The sequence below is a fragment of the Vidua chalybeata genome, chromosome 1, assembly GCF_026979565.1.
Source record: "Vidua chalybeata isolate OUT-0048 chromosome 1, bVidCha1 merged haplotype, whole genome shotgun sequence".
Classification (NCBI taxonomy): Eukaryota; Metazoa; Chordata; class Aves; order Passeriformes; family Viduidae; genus Vidua; species Vidua chalybeata.
Window position 1 is genome coordinate 145103732 of NC_071530.1, and position 19174 is coordinate 145122905.

Sequence of the window (19174 nt, forward strand, 5' to 3'; positions counted from 1 at the left end):
AAACAACTCCAGTCTGCAGGCAATTCAGAAACATTCCTTGAGCTCCCCTTGAGCTCCTTTCTCTTTGTGTCTACCCAGGACAGGAATTCTACTCCTCTGGATCCAAGGCCTTTGAGAGGACTGGCTTCCAGAACGTTCTGTCTGGCGTGTACCGCTCCCTGGTGCTCCCAGCAGCCGGCACGTCCCAGACTGACGCTCAGCTGCTCTGCAGACAGGAGTGCAGCCGGGACTCCTGCTGCGATGGATTCATCCTGAGCCAGCTCCTGCTGGATGGAGGTACTGCCTGGCTGCTCAGGAGAGAGTCCTGCAGCAGGACACCAATGCTAAATGAGTAGAAGTCATTGTTGGACACAGTTCACCCACCTGTGAATCATACCTGTGTGAGCAGCCTGTCTCTACATCACTGACTTTTCTGTGGTGTTGTGATGGTTTGAGTAATGCCCGAGACTTGGTCTGGAGCAGTAAAGACCTGAGGCAGCAACCTGCTCTTGGAACAAGATGGGCATTTTAAGGGAAAAGCCTGACAGAGTTCCAGCAGTGTTTGGGCAATGCTCTTGGGAACATGGTGTGAGTTTGTGCAGGGCCAGGAATTGGACTCAGGGATCCTTGGGTCCCTTCCAACTCAGCCTGTTCTCTGTGTGTGTGACATCTGCATTTGGATGAGACAAATTGTTCTGAAAACACCTCTCTCCATACATAGTGCAGCTTGGTTGCCAGAAGTTGGTGCCTTTCAGCTGATGCAGGAACTAAGAAGATGCCTCCAGACAGAGTTCTTGTGATGCAAATGAAAATCAGCTTCCTTTTAACAGCAGGAAGAAAGGATGCTAGACAGAATTATGTTATATTATTTCATGCAGAAATGCTAAAATCTCCCAGGTCTGGATGTCTATCTAGGAGAGCAAGTGGTAGTGGGATGGATAGAGTCTGGCAGAGGTGGGACTTTGGCACAACCAGATTTTTGCTAACAAGTTCAAGCACTTTATGCCAATGCTTACCTTTTGCAGTTTAGTTTCAAGCTCATAAAGTATTGACTTTCCTCCTGGAGATGCATTTCCTGTAGGAAATGTGAAGTTTTAAATGACATGCCTCAAGGATTTAAAGACAAGCTCAGGAGCTGGACATGATGATTCTTGTGGGTCTCTTCTAACTCTGGATATTCTATGATTCTGTGAAATCCAGGCATGTGCTAGTGGCTGCTATGTGACAAGCACTTCTCCAGTTTGGAGTGGAAACTGATCCTAGATTTAAGAAAATCTGTGAAAATCTGTCACAAATTATCTGTGAAAGTTTTCAAGAAAATAATTCCAGAAAATTCTTCTCTGCTTTGGCATCTCTTTTTTTTTTTTTTTTTTTTTTTTTCATCACAGTATTCTAGATGATCTTGTAAAGTCTATTTCACTATACATTTGCAATCAAATTTTGGGTTCTCTCTGCTTGTGAGTGTAGAAGGTGACTATCTCTTTGGTTGGGGTGACTATTTGAATCAGTTCTACAGGTAAATGCCTTACCTGAACTGGCATTTTGCTTGAAAAGAAAGAAAAAAGAAGGGAAAGACAGCATATTCAATATCTTGTGTACACAGTACATAAAAACAAACTGGAGAGGGCATTGTAAAACCTTAGAAATGCCTGAGCTGTGACACCAAGTGCAAAGCAAGAACTGAATATTGTCTAGAAGTTATGATAACAGATTGATGCCAGAACACGAGGCCTTAAACACTCTGGTCCTCCAGCTCACATCACAGTGCTGGGGAGACTCAGGCCTGGGATGACTGAAATGAGGCACCAGTTCAGGAAACCATTGCAGTAAAAATATATAAGTGCTTTTTTTTTGGTTCAGAACCTGAGATTTTAAGACCATCAAAGGATTGGATGTGTCTCTGTGGTGCTATGAAGTGCTGAGAACATTGTTGGGTATTATCAGATAATAAAACAGCCTGTAAATGTTTTGTTTGGGTATGAGTAGCTAACCTTAGCACTCAGATTTGAACATATGATTCTAATTTGCTTATTTAGGTTTTTTTTTGTTTTGTTTTTGTTTTTTTGTTTTTTGTTTTTTTTTTAGCAATTACTGAAGGGTACCTCTCTCAGTGACACAGGTTCATTTGGAACTCAGAGAAAGTACTGGGGGGCTTGGGTAGGTGCCAAGCATTAGTGCAGTGATGCAGCTGTGTCTTTTCCTGCCCCCAGGTACCATTCTGTGCAGTTTGCTGAGCTCCCCAGACGTGCTGATCTGCAATGCCAAAGGCTGGAGTCCAGCACCAACCTCAGCCATGGGGGAGATGTGTAAAGGTGTGAGCTATGATGAGAAGGAGAAGAGGTTTTCCTTCACCCTGGGAGGACAAGTGTTCAGTGGAAGTATGTCAGTGAATAACCTCAATTTACATCACTTCTCCTTAATTGTTGTTTAGACACTGTCTTATTCACCAGCCTGCTCTTGTTCTCCAGTGCTTTTTTTCAAGTAAATCCATATCACAAGAGAATAAGAATTCTCTGGCTGGATGTATTGCTGGATAGACGGACCTCTCACATTTTGCCACATGAATATTAATGAAAGTTGAGACAGTTTAATATGTCACTCTGTAATACTTGCAGCATTTAATTCAGGCAGATCCAAGCCAATAATCTGAAAGAAAGGTAAAGTCTGTAGCAAAGATAAAAAAGGAGATGTCCAGATCTACATGGTAAAAGCAATGATAGGAAATTGAGTGAAGTTTGGCACCCTGGACCCAGACTAGCCCCATAACACCTGGGACCTTGTTCTTTAAACTTTTATATTGTAATGAAAGTGATGCATAGTTTAGTGATGTGCTTTCTGTGCAATTTCTGAGCATTGAAAAAACATGGTCAATTTAAACAGCTATTCTAACAAATTTTTTTCTTTATTAGCTTTTCAGTTGGTGGAAATGGCAGAAAGAAATTTCACTACCTTTCAGGAAATTTACCTGTGGAGAGGTAAGTTATCTCACAGAATTTCTTATAAAAACTTATGATGAACTGTAGGGTGTGGCAGATGTTTGTTCTATAATGTAAATGTCATTGTTACTTCATTTCATGTTATCCAAATTAGGACACAACTCAGAAGCCTATTGGCAGGGATATGTAATCTGGAGTAATTCTTCTACTGCCACTTTCATGAAATTTGGGTAAATTCTTGTGTCTAAGAACATAATTTATAACTTTTAATACCCTTGAAAATTATATCATGAAGACACCTGCCTTTGTCCCATCAGTGTCCAATATCATAATAATTTGGCACTTTATGCCTAATTACATGGGTTATGTTTATTAGCAGAACAATTGTATCTTTTTCTTTCTGAATCTCACCATGTACATGGCAGGACTTGCACAAATGATTTGTAGTAATGCTTTATAGGTGCACAAAGCCTTCAGAGGGCTGATGCTGAATACAGAGTGACTGTGGATATGGCATTTACATTTGTCATCCAAACAATGCATTTTGGTTTAAGTATTCCCCAGAGCTATACAGAGGTGGTTTTACTCATTCTTGATTCAACATTTGGAGGAACTACCAAAGGAATTTTCCTAGGTGGTGCACTTTATATGTTTGTTCAATTGTGGGAGCTGAGGATTATTTTGTCTTGTGAAAGAAAGATAAAGGGAATTACTCTGCTCTTTGATTCCTGTTTCATTCCAGACTCTGATATGGTCACCCGGATGAAAACCTCTTTGTGTGAGCCTGCTGCTTTGAAGACAAAGGATGATCTGGTGTTATCAGGTATAAGAGCAATAGCAGACAGAGCAGGCAACAGAAGAGAGCAGGGAGGAGGTGCAGAATTTAACCAGAAAATATCATATATTGTTATATATATGTTCATTATGGTATAGGTATTGTAAAGTCCAGAGGATTTCCCTGAAGCAGGATGTCTGATACAGGTTTTGAGAAAGATGTTCAACATGTAGGCCTGGATTTATGATTCTTACCTTGCCAGGAAAGGCTAGAAATTAAAGTGTTAAAATGTTAAATGGGAGACCTGTTCTTTCAGACTTACTGAGCTGAAGAGGCACAGGAACTATTATTTGACTGAGAAAAAAAAATTGCATAAACCCAGAAATAAAATCCTTGGCCTGGATACTTGGGCATCTTTACTGCTACTGTCAGTATGATTGTAAATACAGCCCATAGAGAAACCCAGGATGAACTGCAATCACAAGTGTTTCTTCCACGCATGATGACAGTGAGGGACCTGTGAACTTCTCTTGGCTCCTTTGTTATTCTGGGGTTTGTTCTTTGTTATATGAAGTCATGTACAGACCCAAATAATTTGTAGGAGGTTACTGGAGTTAATTTTGGCCATCAGCACCATAATCCTAAGAGAAAGTGAGCAGTGGAGTTTGCTGACAGCACCTTTAATGAATGAGAATCTTTGCTGAGGAGTCTTGATGAATGTCTGAGCACATAAGTGCAAAATCCTAAAAGGAAGTGAATTGCTTATGTTATTTGAAAGGAAAGTTAACTAAACCAATTAAAAAATGAAAAATGCCCATTTACCTAGCAGAGCTCCTATCCAGTTAGAGGTATTTTAAACTCTAGACTTAAAATAGAGAGAAAAAAAACGCACTTACTATGGTGGTTGAAAGTACCTTGCATTTACCTGCCAAGGCATGAGTGCAGCCCTCAGGGTTCTTCATTTACCTTGCTGGGGCTGATGATATCATTAAAGCCTGCAGTTATGCAAGGAATGCAGTTTTTACCTCCATCCCTAAATCTTAGTCTTGACACCAGCTGTTTAAAAGAAACTGAAGGTTGAAGTTATGACTTGAGAGGTGACACGAATTATAGGTTACCTTTTTTAGGAAGTTATGAATACATCTGGGAAAATGTCTACAGAGCTATTATCACTTGATAATATTTGTAAAACACAGGATTACAGATATTTTCTAGTTTCTGATAGAAAATTCAAAGCTACAGTGCATTGTCAGCCTGTCAGTAGGTGCTTCAGCACTTAACAGAATCATCAGCACGTCTTTACTTCTTGTTTTCATTATGGTCTGAACATTTCACTGCATGTGAGATTAAGCAATGCAATGTCTCATAATGTTGGAACTGGGGATGAGACCTGCTGATGACATTTTATAAATAAGAAAGTGTTTATGAAGAAATTTGTAAGAGATCAGTGAGGAGTGTCCATTTCTTTTAATACTGGACCCTTATTTAAGGGGATGAATTTGGGAACAAGAAAATGGCTGTGATTGATTCTTTCAGAGGGAGCTCAGGAGATATAAATCATTGCATGCATGTCTAAAGTTCACAGGCAGGTGACAGAAATGAGTTATTTAATGTGGTCTCTGGGAGCATAAATTCAGAGAAATGAGCTTAAATGACTAAAATAGGTATTAAGCTTGTCAAGAAAACTTTTAAGACTGAGAGGTGTAAAAGCTTCTTAAGGGAATATAAGGAAACTGTTCTATTTTGAATTAACAAAACTACATCAATTAAGGAATTACAAACATTCTTTGAATCCTCATACTTATATCCTCTGAATCCTCATATTTCACTGTTAGAATATTTTGTTGCATGACAGAGTAGAGCAAACCCTCTAATTTCTAGGAGGAGGAATTTTCATCTAGTTTTTGGGTGTTGGAAATAGTCTGGCAGTGCTATTTTGTGCAGTACAGCTCAGTGAGGAGGCACTGCCTACAGGAGAGGCACTGTAGGTGGACATTCTGTTATTAAAAGCAGGATTTGGTGTATTCTAGCCCTACAACATGATTGCAGCTGTTTTACTGAGAAAGGCAGAATTTTATATATAAATAAATTTAATTCATTCCAGATCACAGTTAATTTTTTGGTGGGATTCTTTGTTTGTTTTTGTCTCAGATTCCACAAAGGATCTTTTCTACCTAATGGACAACAGCCAGATACAAAGTGACCAAAACTATTCTCTCCCTTACCAGCAGTATTGGGTCTTCAGACAGAAATACTCAGCTGAGGAAGCTCTGCTTTGGTGTCTCACACGTAAGGCATCAGGGAGACTCATTCTGTAGGGGATAATAACTAACTAAAATCTTTTAACAGGTGTTGTAATAATGACGAGTAGAAACTTTAGACTTTGAGATTTTTTTTTTTTTTTTTTTTTTTTTTTGGTAGACAACTCCTAAAATTTTCATGGAAATTGCCAATGGGGCCACCTATTCCTTACAGTCTTTGTCTGCCATGGCTGAAGGGGTGCTCATAATTCACCGTCAGGGTGCCCCTGTCATGGGCAAGAGGAGTCAAAGGTACAGCTTGGGCAATGTCCTGCTGTTCTTGAAGTGTACCACTCCAAATAGAGAGGTGGCATAGAGGTAAAGGAAGGTAAAATTTAGATAATTGGGGTGATGATCAATTGCAAATGATCAATTACATTTAATGCAGTAAATGAACAAGAGTTTCTAGCTCTACCAGGAAGTCAGAACTAAGAGTACTAAACAGTGCACAAACATCACTGTGAGAGGTCAGTAGAGCTATTCCTCTTTAAAATTAAGCATTGGCACACATGCTTACAGGAGCTATTGATTGGTAATTAAGAAATGTGTTTGACATCTTTGGTTCTTTTCTGAAGATGTGCTCTTACCCTGGGACAAACTTCAGCACAAATTAGTATGAGCAAATGTCTTGAACAGTTGATTCTAGGAAAGTTGTGTTTAATTTTGTGTGATATTTGAATGCTTCAGAAATATTTTTTGTAAAAGCTTATTAAGACATTGTAGACATTATTGTCCTTTTTATTTATTAGAGATCATGACTGATGCAGAGTTCTCTTATGTTTATACAATTTGTATGTCAGATTTACTAAAAAAGAAAGAGGTCTTTATGAATTAAAATATTAAAGAGAGACCAATACACTGGAGTAATGCTTGTCACAGCTGGGGAATTTATGTTCCCAAGTAGCTGTGCTGTAACTCCTTTACTGTGCTTTCCAGGTAAACCTGCTCTTCAGTGCCACTGGGGCCAGAACGTGTCCCTCTTTCTTTTGCACTTTTAATTAATTAAATTAATTAGTTTGCCGATTAGTAGGATGATATTGAAATTCTCACTTTTAGTTGTTTGCTGATGACAGCTTTGCTCTGAGAACATGAAGGGAAGCAGAGAGGAAAAGGAATTCTGTGTGTAACTGTTCATGACTTTGCTTCCTAGGCTGTGCCCAAGAGGAAGAGTTCTGTCGAATGGCAGATCTGCAAAGTAACACAGACAAGCACTTTGTGTGTACCCTCTATCCAGAGGCACAGATTTGTGACAGCAGCATCAACCAAGTACCAGGAAACTGTGCAACTGTGCTACCCTGGCAACCACAGACACTGTACCATAAAATAGGCAAGTTTTGGTATTTGGATGTATAATGTCTGCTCTAACTCTGGGAATGCAAGCCACTGTTTGGCTCCTGGTTCTGAGATAAAAAGTTTGCATGTATGAATGAGTCTTAGGATGTGATGGTGCAGGGAAAGGTCAGGCTGTTTGGGATGTGGTTTTTCATTTTCAGTTCAGAATGGAAAGAAATTAACCATGAATTTCAGTCTGTCCACCTCAGCCATTCCCAAGTCAGAGAGGCCAAGTGGATCTCAAATTTATATATCAGTTTTTAGCCCTTTTTATAATATGGGTGAAATAGGAATGTCATTGGAATGTCACAATCTGCCATTAAATTTTCTATGGTAGCAAAAAAAATGCAAAAATTGAACGCGCTGAGTGTAAATTTTTTTTTAAATTATCTTTTTAGCAAATTCAGAGCTATAGATGTGAATTTTAACCTTTGCTCTGTGAATATTTGGGAAGTTCAGTGTTTTTCTCATAGGGCACATGTAAGGAAGCTGAACAAACAAGCCTGTTTTCACTGTACAGGAACATGTAATTTTGCTACCACAAATGTAAAGGTCCACTGAACTGAGCTATTCAGTCATGTCATTTTGGGGAGCCCAAAGGGCAGCATGGGCTGAATAATGCATGAGCACACTGGAGTCTTCCAGTCTGGAGCTGTATCCCAGTTTAAGACCTCGTGGAAAAAGTAGCATCAATACAGGTCTCAGAAACAAAAGGCCTGGCTGGAAGTCTTTCCTTGGTGATGTAATTTGTGAAGCTTTCAGAGCCTTCACTTGGTGAATTTTTATTCATCTTCAGGCTTAACAATCAAAATGTTGCTGTGATAACATAAAACTATCTTTTAATCAACCAGAGTCAGCATAAAAGCACAGACTGGACCCCTACCATTTAATTACTTGGCCAGTATTTGTATATGACAAAGTTAAACTGATTTTTCCAATTTTGTTTTGTTTCCTTCCAGTCACTCTTAAAAGTTCTGTGAAGAGCTTCTACACACGTGTACCATTCCAGAAAGTAACAGAAATCTCAGTGAGGAATAAGACTGACATGAGCGGAAAAGCTGTTTCAGATGGGTAAGACATGAATTTTCCTTTGTTCTCCTTGGAATTTTAACCATGTCTGGAATTCCAAGGCTGTGTTATGCAGATACAGGTAATCAAATGTATTAATCCAAGAATTGCATTGTTTAGGAGTATTTAATGAAGAAAAGATAACATATGGTTTAAAGGATATTTATAATTGAGTTATAAATAATAATCGATATAATTATTAATTATATACATGAAAATTGTTACTTATAATGCTCCTAATTACTAGTTGGCCTGTTAAATCTCTTGCCAATGATACACCAAATCAATTTAGGCTGATATTTTTTGGGCAGATATCAAAATGATCATCTAAATTAATAGATATAGTCTGGTAGGTGTATAATAATCAAGCACAATTTAATCTAAATATGGAAAATGTATGGAAGTGTGTGTGCATACTGGTTCTTCAGCCTTATTGTGAAAGGCATCTCTACAGGTTCTCAGTGTCTAATGATACCATGGGTAATGTTTTTCCTTTCCTAGGTTTTTTGAGTGTGAGCGTTGGTGTGATGCTGACCCCTGTTGCACAGGATTTGGCTTTTTTAATGACTCCCAGCTGTCAGGTATTCCCCCCCGTTTTTGTTTATAAAATAACTTCAGTCTTTCTTCATTATCCAAATTTTACCTTTTTTTTTGCTCTTTAAAAGTGCACTTTAAAAGCTCTTTCAGATCTCATGGAGCTCTCTTCAGCACCTTTTTGGGTAACCATAACCATTTCTAGGAATGATACATTCTACATTTCAGAAATTATTAAGAAAACTTCATGAGAATGAGTCCTTAACAGGCTGCAATTCCAACAGCATAAAATTCAAACTGATAAAACTCCAGTTTTTTCCTCATTCATCAGCCTATCTTCAAAAGTGTTGCTTGATTTCTTTTAGTGATTTTTCCCCCTTTTATGTTGTTTCATTTTTTAAAGCCTAAAGGACTCTGAAATCCAAATATTACTGAAATTAGGTGCACGCAAGCACATCATGTCTGTGGATATTCTGGGGCAGTTTAGCCTTTTGGCTTTCTTGGTTGTCTGACCTTCTCTGCTCCCAGATTTTAGTCTTTTACTTGAGGAAGTCTTCAGCTGGTGTTTGAAATTGGATACCACCCAGCTCAAAGTCAATGAAATGGATTTTAGTATATTATTGCAAATTCAGATTTAGGCCACTGAAATGTGCAACTTTGTTTTTGGTGGAGTCATGTGCTAACTCTCCCTGAGGTCACTAAATGTGCTCTTTTTATAATGCATTTTGGAATCTGAAACTCTCCAGAAATACATATTTTTAATTCCTTTTTTTTTGTTAAGAAGACAAAATTTTCACTTGGTCAAAAGTGAATGGCTTAGAAAATTAACCCAGTGTATTTTAGATAAGAATTAATGTTCAAATAAAAAATAGTTGATAGTTTTCATGTCTCCTTATGATCATATGAAATTTGAAGTCTTAACTGAATGTGACTTTGAGTTTCTTTAAATACTTCTAAAATAAATTAAAAAAAATTAAGGTGCCCAACATGCAAAATGGACCCATTTTTAGTTTATCTGATTAATATTTAATATCTATGACATTTCAGACATCCAGTCTTGGCACTCATATAGTCAAGAGAACTAGTAGTAATTTTAACATGAGTTGAAATCTTCAATGAAACTGTTTTTCAAATCCTCCATATTTTTCAGGAACAAAATTATTTACACCAGGGCTTTGAAATAATTTTTATCTTTATGCAAGTAGGGGACATGTTTCAACATACATGCAGATTTTTAATTTCATTAACATAAAAAGGCTCCTTGCTCAAAGAGTTGTGACTTTTGCTCAGTGAAATTCTCTGTGATTTGGATTATAATGGATTTTTATGCTGGTACCCACCTTCCCTCATAATGAATTCAATGGGATTTTTCAGCACTAGTTTCAATTACTTGGCTCATTTCAGGTATTTCCTTTCTTTGATTTCTAAGTCAGTTGAATTTCACTTAACTCTCAGTGGAACCATGCTGTGTTCTTTTTCCTCACAACACTATCTAGAAAAGGAAAATTTTCCTCCTTATTGCTATAGCCATGTGCATCCTTGGCAGGTGGAAAGATCGTGTGTGTGACTCTGAACAGCCTTGGAATCCAGACCTGTGCTGAGGAAACAAGAAGTTCTTGGCACATTTCAGATTGCAGTTCACCAGATGCTGAAGTCAAAATACACCCATTTGGCTGGTATCAAAAGCCTGGTAAGTGATGCAGGACCCATGACTTTTCTAACGGGTTTCTGCACATTGAAGTTTATAATTTAGCTTCAGTGTGTAAAAGTTCCAGCTTCCAGCTGTAGGAGCCATGTGCAAGGACCACAAGTAGACAAGGCAAACAAGTATGTGCAAAGGAAAGAAAGGTGCAATTTTATATCCATTTTAATAGAAAAGGAATAGCAATACCTCAAAGATGTATAATTTAATTTCTTAGATTCTATCAGAAACTTGTGGCCAATGTCAGAATTCAAATATATTTTGCCTCACTGAGAAGTCCTGGTCAGAAAATCATTCTTTGCTTCTCACTCCTGGGCTTATAGTTTTACCATCCATGTGGATACATAATCTTAAAAGGTTTGGGTTTGCTACAGAATTTAAAATTCACTTCTGGTTGTTTTGGTAAAGAAAGGACCAAGACCAAATTCTAAATTAGACCTGTATTTTTGAAGTAGCAAGAAGCCATCAGGTGTTTAAACAGAAGAGATGTTGTTTTCTCAGGAGGAATCAAAACCACTCCTAGTCAAGATGGATTTTATTTTCTCTGGAGAAACAAAAGCTTCATTGCTTTGTTGAAAACTTTAAATAGGTTTCCCATTTGTCACACTCTATTTGGGCAGGTCTAGTTCTACTTTGTGAAGCTCTGAGTTCACATAACTGAAAGAATGAGAAAAACAATTGCCTGCCTGAGTTTGTCTCCCTTAATGGGAGGACAGCCTGTTTCTTGGTCACACAAACACAACTCCTGAGCAGAGAGCCCCCATGGGGGCAGGTCTGGTGATGTTGACAGAATCAGGGAAAATTTTTGAATAAGGAATACTTGTTTTCTGCTTTTATACTGGATTATACCCCTAGTTTTTGCCGAGTAGAGAAGGGCCTATTGTCAAGAGGGGGGCACAAAGCATGGATATATATTGTCCAGAAAATGTGATAATCCAGTTAAAGCTGTGTAGAGATGGATCAGATATTGTGGCAATACCTTGTATTTTACAGTGTTGATAAATGAAACCTTCATTCACACTCTAAGTGTCTGAAATGTGAACTCAATGTTGAGCTTTTCAAGTCTTGCACTGTCCCTATGCCCACAGAACCGTCCATGTCCTCTTGTGGGGCAGTCCTTGTTAAAGGGTAGAGCATGGAAACATTTTGGAAGCTGGGAAGAGGTGGGCTGAGGGTCTGGCACTGAGAGGAAGGGAACAACACCCTGGTAAAGCAATGGAAGCATCCTGATGGCAGGGGGAGTTGAGATACAGACATGGGTAAGAGTGAAGAAAACAAAGGTGGAGTGAAGAGAGGACAGCAGAGTTTTAGATACACTTCCATTTCTTGGAATTGTTTTCCCCTTGTTGGCAAAGAACCAAAAAATAATATAGGCTATTTCTGACAGAGGGATGATGAAGAGGAGCCCGGGTGTATGCAAAGTAGGGAATCTTAAGAGAGACAGTGACATTTCCTTATGCATTGAGAGAGCTACAGATGTGTTTCCACCATAACACACAGCAGGGCACAGATGTTTATGCAAATGGGGATATTTACAGACAAAAATTTGTATCAGTTCTGCTGGTGAGTTGAAGGTCTGAGAACCAGGAAAAGGAACAAAAGGGTTCTGAGACTAAAAAGGAAAATTAGTAAAATCTGAAGGAGTGATTTACTGTAGGCAGTGGGATATTAGCATGATACAGCATCTGTGGCTGTATTCCACAGTTTGGTTTGAGGAAGGTACTTCTGTCTCTGTGTTTCATAACAGGCTAAGTTGATGTGTGATCTGTCTGCTGCACAGCTCTGCTCATGAGCAATTTCATTTTGTATAGTCACAGCTGTAGCTCAGTCAAAAAGGAAAACAGAGTAGCATTTCAAAGACTTTTGGGTAGGCCCAACTCTTCACTGGTGTTAATGGGAAAACCTCTAAGTGTTTAGAAACATCTATTGGTTACCTGCATGGGAAATACATGCTGGAAGGAGTTAACAGAAAATCTGATCTGTCTTCATCTTCTGTAGGGGTGGTCATTTATTATATCTTAGTGGAGAATTTATTACTGGTTGATTGGCCAAAGTGTTCTACAAAATATGAATGCACAGGGAAAACTTCATTTTTATTATTTGTGATTACAAAATATTTATGGGAGGTATTAGCAAATGAGAAGGTTTTTGTATGGAAATGAATATGAAATTTGGTGTATGATGAATACTTATTTGAACTTCAATTTGGGAAGTGTTGTGCTGGAAACTGCCTTGTTTCTAATTAATATTTCTGAGAAATTCCAATTTGCTGGAAGCAGAGAGAATCTCATATCTCTCCTGGTGCAGAAACTCGAATACAGAGAGAGGCACAAAAAAACTACAGAAATACTGAAATGAGTTGTTCATAATTGCATCTCAAAAAGCTTTTGTAGAAATGTTTATAAATACAGAAATTTAGGGAAGTCTGTTTTTTTGAGCTGTATGAGCTCAAAAGGATTAGATAGCACAGCAGCCTTGCATCCTTACTCTTGGTGTTTGTGGGGAGAAGATGCAACATCCAGGTCCGAGAAGTAATACTGGAAATATTGAGTATCAATTGCATCTTAAACCTTGAAGTATTATTGTTTTCAATTGTGTTGTTGTTTTTCTGCTTTTAGCTGACTTGAAGAGCACCATTCCCAACCTGTGTCCACCTGTTAATGTACCTTTCAGGCCAGAAAGTGGTAAGTGTATTTATGAATTGAACAAAACCAAACCCAAACATCTCCCCCACCATAAAACAACAACAAAAAAACCCCAAACCAAACAAACAAAAAAACCAGTAAAAATCCCCCCATCCTCTATTTTGTTCATATTGCTGAAAAATCACACTATAATGAAAGTGTTCCCCATGAGGTCACTCATTTAGGTGTATACTCATTTTCATTAATTGTGTACCATTTAAAAGAAAGAACTGTCACGTCCACAATGCTGACCTAATTTCTCACTCACTGCCACATGATACAAAATATTTGGCAGGACTGATGAAAAAATTTATTTATGAGTGTGGATATTGCATCACTTTCCAGATACAATGAACCTTATGGTACTCACGTGCATTATTTTAAAAGTGGGTGGAACTTCTTAGTAAATGAAACTTAACTGCTCTCTTTCAGGGCTTTGTGTCTACTGACCCCTAAAAATATATGCAAATTGTCAGCAGCTACAGGCTTCCCTGAAGTGTCCTTTCCAGAAATACACTGCATAGCAGCAAAATGCTGTGTGTAACAGAAAGGAAGGGAGTGAACTGCTTATTAGAAAACTCAATTTAACCCTCCAATTATACTGAAATGAGAAGTCACTTCCATCTCTGCCTTTGATTTTCTGTTTGATCTGAACAAATATTTCATCTGACTGAATCTGTCTTTCTTTAAACTATATGCAGCTGAGAATGCAGGAGACTTGATATTTGTAAAGAATTTTCAATACTTAATTCAGAATTTATTATGACCTGTCTTATCATCATGTCCATAACCACGAGTCATGATCAAGTTTGGTCTATTTTTTAGTAGAATTTGTGCTTTTTAAATGATCATTTTAATGCAATAGAAGGAAAACTCCTATCTTTGTAGGTAAGCAGAAATAATTTTTGTGTAAAACACTTTGAGGAGGTGGTGGGGTAGGCCTGGCATGTAGGTTGGGCAATTCAACTCCTTTGCAAACTGTTTTTCCCATGGGATGTGGAAAACAACTTCGCTGAAACTTTCTTCCTCCCAGAGTGAAGCTTGGTAGTAATTTTGTCATTTTCCTTTTATGTTTTTCTTGCTTGCTTAAATCTAGGAAAACAGTGCCCTAAGCAGCACTTAAGAAAATCAGGAAATTAGGTCTTTCTGCTGTTTGCTTTTGACTCTAAGGCTGCCCAGAAGAGCAGCCCCAGCAAGTGATGTGCTCATCTTTTGTAACAACTCTGATCTATCAGACCCATTTCCAGGTCATCTTTCTAAATGCAGAGCAACTCGGGATATCACTGGTTTGCAACCCAAGCCAGCAGAGCTTCCCACAAGGATGCAGGATTTTGGGCTAGAGTGGTTGTCCTGGGGACTGATAGTGGTTAGGAGAAGTCATTTAATTACAGAGCACAGCAAGGCTTATGCAATGGAATGGAATGGAATTCAAATTAGCACCGCTTTCCTGGACATTTTGGGGCTCTGACACCACTGGAGAAACACATTCAAAATGCAACTGGACACCATCTGTCCCTATGTTCTGCCTCATTTTGATAGTAAAAGTACCAGACTGCTTATTTAGGTCAGATTGTTATCTGGGCTATATTGTCAGAGGTTTTAGAAAATTTTCAGAAACATTGTTTCCAAACACTTTATGATTGTATGTTATAATATAACATACAATTACATACATTAATATGTGCTATAGAAGACTAACTGTTTTAGAACTGGGCATCACACAAAAACTAGCATTTACTGAATTTTGTACATTGTGGTAATGCTTGTACATGGGGATAAAAAATTACTGTGGCTGCTCTGTGGTAACCAGATGGTGAATGTGAGAAAATATCACTGATTAAAGGGCACTGCCATGAGTGGATATGTGTGTGTGTGAATGTAAGAGTATCTATACATATAAAAAATACAATTTTTTCCATCGAAAGATCAGAAAAATATTTAAATTTGCATACTTTGCCAGAAGGCTCTGTAAAATCGTGAAGTTAGTTTTATGTCCAATCTAGAGTCTGAGTTAACTGAAGCTCTATTAAGATTAACTTTTGATTAACTTTTTAATCAAAAGTTAATGCACTGACTGCCTCATTTCCGAGTCAGCCAGTTTGCAGTGCTCAGGACAGAGTGCCCAGCACTTTGCTTCCTCCCATTTGCAGTCAGGATGCTGCTCTATTCAAAATCTGTGGTGTCTGCAGCCCCAATGTGTTGTGAAGAAACCCAGATGAGCAGACTTATTTTCAGCCTGGTGGGAAGTAGATGCTTTGTCTGTTTTACTCGTTGTTCTTCTCAAAGGCATTGTAGGACTACAAAACAACAGAAAGATCTCAACAGGTTTTCACAAATACATGGATAGCAAAAGGCAGGAAAGGGAAAGTGTGGAGCTGCTGAATGGGGCAGGAGACCTGATGACAAAGGAGATGGAAAAGGACAAGGTGCCTTTTTCACCTCAGTCTTTCCTGGCAAGTCCAGCCTTCAGGATATTCAGACCAGGGGGAAGACTGCAGCAAGGAAGTTTTAGACTTAGAGACGGAGGATCAGGTCAGGGACCAAGCTGGACATACAAATCCAGGAATGCAGAGGGAGCTGGTTAATATCATTCTGAGGCCACTCTCAAGTACCTTCGAAGGTGGTGGGGGAGATATTTATTTTCCTTCTGTTTCCTGGTCTGGGCTTTTGAAGAAGTTTCTCAGCAGTAATCACCGTAAAATGTCTAGACCTTTGAATCTGCAATGACAAAAATAATTTTCAGGAGCAACTTCTTTTCATGTCTTGTCCTAGAGCAGCCTGCAGCCACTAGGGAGATGCAAGAAAAGACCCTTCCCTATGTAAGGTCAATTCTGGGAGAGACACAGCAAAAGGAGAGGGTCAGGGTTCTTCCTTTCCTTTGTCTTGTACCAGAGTGTTCATCCAGCAGCCCCTTGCAGCCCTGTGATTTCTCTCAAAAGCCTGAGGCTCCAGTGGGTTTTCCCCAAATTATTGCCCCTACAAACAACACTGCTGTGTGTTTCTAACATTCACTAGATACCCCATTAGCCTTGAAAAAGAGGGATTAGTGCTCTCTAGTGCCCACTACTCTTTAGCAGGAGGGAGGTGAACTGCACAATGTCTTTCACCTGAATTCTCATTGATTTTTTATTGCCTCAGCAAGTTTTGCCTACTTGCAAAAACCTTTCTGCTACAAGGCTAAAGTCTCCAAGTCATCTCATCTCCAGGCTCTAGTGTGTGTAACTGAATGCATGGTTTTCATCTTTAACTGAATGAACACTTCCATTTACTTCTGTACATCTATTGCATGGAGCAGAGCAGGCTCCTGCTGGTCTGTTGTGATTTCCTCATAGTTCCTGTCATCTCAGAAGTGGTGCTTGAAAAATTGATAGCCTGAACTGACTGGGAAAGTCCACCTTGTTATGTTTGGAGCACTTTTTCCCCTGTAGAAGTTCATGTGCTGTGATGACACTGAGTATGGAACCATCTGTGGGGAGTTTCAGGTATGATCTGTGACCTTTAACAATGGGAGGACAGATGTTATTTTAAGACTGCCTATGCTGAAAATGCTCATATGTCATCCTGCAGTCTTGGTTTACTTAGGCTGGTATTTAAACAACTCTCCTCAGTTGTGTGAACATGGAGGACCGTCTTATAAAGAGAAAACAACCAGGTCTCATCAGTAGGTTTGAGATGGAACTACCTGCAGCCAGCTGTAAGCTAGGGGAGATAAGAAAATGGGGTTTTTAATTATATAATTTTGTATTGTTATTTTCCAAATGTGCAACGCTGTTATTCAAACAGTTTATGCACAAGGGTTTGAGTTTTGGAAATTTTTATGCGTTTGCAAATTAGTCTGAAAGAAGCAAAACAATCTATGAGACATATTACCTGAATTTATAGAAGGAATACTTGTGCTTAGAACAGACTGGAGAGCCTGAAAATACTCCTGTGTATGTGGGAGGAACAAGCCTGACGACTTTTGACTTTGTTACGAGATTTATTAAATGTATACAGTAATTGCCTAAACTTTAATGAATATTTTTGTCTTCAGTTCTAACTCGAGCATGTCTATCTATCTTAGATTTGGCAGCTGTTAGGAGGCAGTGGCCCTTACAGGGTGGCTCCTGCATGGCCCTGCGGATTACAAACAGATCATGTGGGCTCTGTTCCCACTCCATGCAAATCAAGTAATTAATTGAGAAACCACCAAGGCATGTGGATGTAATGATCTTAGGCCCTTCCTGCTCCTGCCCCCTCCCTATGATCCCCTAGTGATTTATAGTCATTCCCTTGAGGCAGGACTGAGCAGAGCAGTGGCTACAGGATATTCCAACATGGGAATAAATTTCCCATTGGGCTATGTCTGCACATGGGGTATTTCCATTCTCAAGAGTGATGCTGATGGTAGTACAAGTGCTGATGTAGCTGACTTTGGTGATTAATAGTATAATTTATCTTCCTGTTTTCCCACAATGGTGAGTATTTGCCAGAGACATCCTTAGTGTGAAACAAAGACAGCTTATTTTATCCAATTTTGGGAACTGATTTACCATGCTCCCACACAGCAAATTTGATCTCTGACATAGAATTACTCTATCTTTGGTCTTAAGTTTGATTTTTATTGTTTGTAAATATGAGGATTTTAGCCTTTTGAAAACAGCTTATTTTAAACCAGAATAAGTACCTAGTACATTTTTAATATCCCCTTACTATATCATTTGCTATAATTGGCATCCCTAAAGGAGACAGAAAGCTTGTATTTAACAGGAACATAGTGAGATTGCTCCCTGCTAAAGGCCATAAATACACAGTTGTTATTTTTGAGACTTGCCTGAGGTGTCATTACAGTTATTATGCAGAAGTTTAAAGAAAATAATTCATTTTGAATTAAACGAATTTCAGTGGATCAACAAAAACAAGAAGTAGTTATATTTTAGGAAGTGCATATTTTCTGCAGCTCCACTCTGAATTGATGATTTGCAGGCTTTGAAGATTGTTGGTATACAGACAGGTTAGCAGTATGTTGAAAAAAACTTCTGAAAACTAGGAATATAAAGCACTGAGTTCAGTCTGTAAGCATGTTTTGGGTTTGAGTCAGGGGTATTAAATATGGCTCACAAATTTCAGAATTAAGATCAGAATTTGTCTTTCAAACATAAATCAGGCATACTGAACCCAGAGGTCTGATTTATATACCTTCTTAACCTCATATTGACCTCTTCAGCTTCACAAGTTTTCTTTTAAATTTAACTTGTTATTTTAATGCACTTCCGTATCTCTGTTTCCTTAGATCAAGTGTTAAATTTTGCAGCAAACTCATAATTGATGCCTTTTTTTTTCCACTAAAGTCAGTGATGAAATTTTAGTTGACTTTATAGCAAAGATTTCATAATCTCTTTGCCAGGAAATCTATTCCAGTCTTGTGATCTTCTGACTGCAGTGGGAGCAGAGTAAGGCCAGTGTGAGTCTTTTTGCAAATCCAGTCTTAAACCTTGCCTACCCAAACAAGAACATCTGGAAGAGAGAGGCTCTCTATATGGGACATCTATAATTTTGAAATGAGAGTTACAGGGATGGCTGGATTCAGAGGGCTGTAATTATCCAATGAAAGCCTTTGCCAAAATGTGGGTTGGAAGGACAGCTCTTAACCTATATATAAATCAGAAATGTCTTCCAGCCCATCAGGTGCACTGTGCATTGCCAGGAGCACGGGTCCAGCCTGCAGCTTTGCCTTGTGGGAGCAGTTTCCACGTGAGACAAGTTTAGATCAGCCATGGAAAGTTGTGTTTTGCTCACAGAATGAAGTGGGTGTGCATGGCTGTTGCTGGATCTGCTTTCAGGAGAAGGGAAGAACCAATATACAAAATCTCTTTAGCAGCTCA

The 19174-nt window shown here is 38.7% G+C and overlaps 1 protein-coding gene across 1 annotated transcript in view; it reads left to right on the top strand.

Moving 5' to 3' along the window:
• The window catches only part of TG (thyroglobulin), a 140877-nt gene that overhangs the window by 43730 nt on the left and 77973 nt on the right, over window positions 1–19174 (top strand). Inside the window, exons 26-35 of the mRNA XM_053958544.1 lie at window positions 79–276; window positions 2190–2357; window positions 2889–2954; window positions 3658–3738; window positions 5842–5979; window positions 7141–7317; window positions 8282–8393; window positions 8892–8971; window positions 10471–10614; window positions 13245–13310. Coding sequence (XP_053814519.1) covers window positions 79–276; window positions 2190–2357; window positions 2889–2954; window positions 3658–3738; window positions 5842–5979; window positions 7141–7317; window positions 8282–8393; window positions 8892–8971; window positions 10471–10614; window positions 13245–13310 — 1230 coding nt within the window. The remainder of the gene's footprint in view (window positions 1–78; window positions 277–2189; window positions 2358–2888; window positions 2955–3657; window positions 3739–5841; window positions 5980–7140; window positions 7318–8281; window positions 8394–8891; window positions 8972–10470; window positions 10615–13244; window positions 13311–19174) is intronic.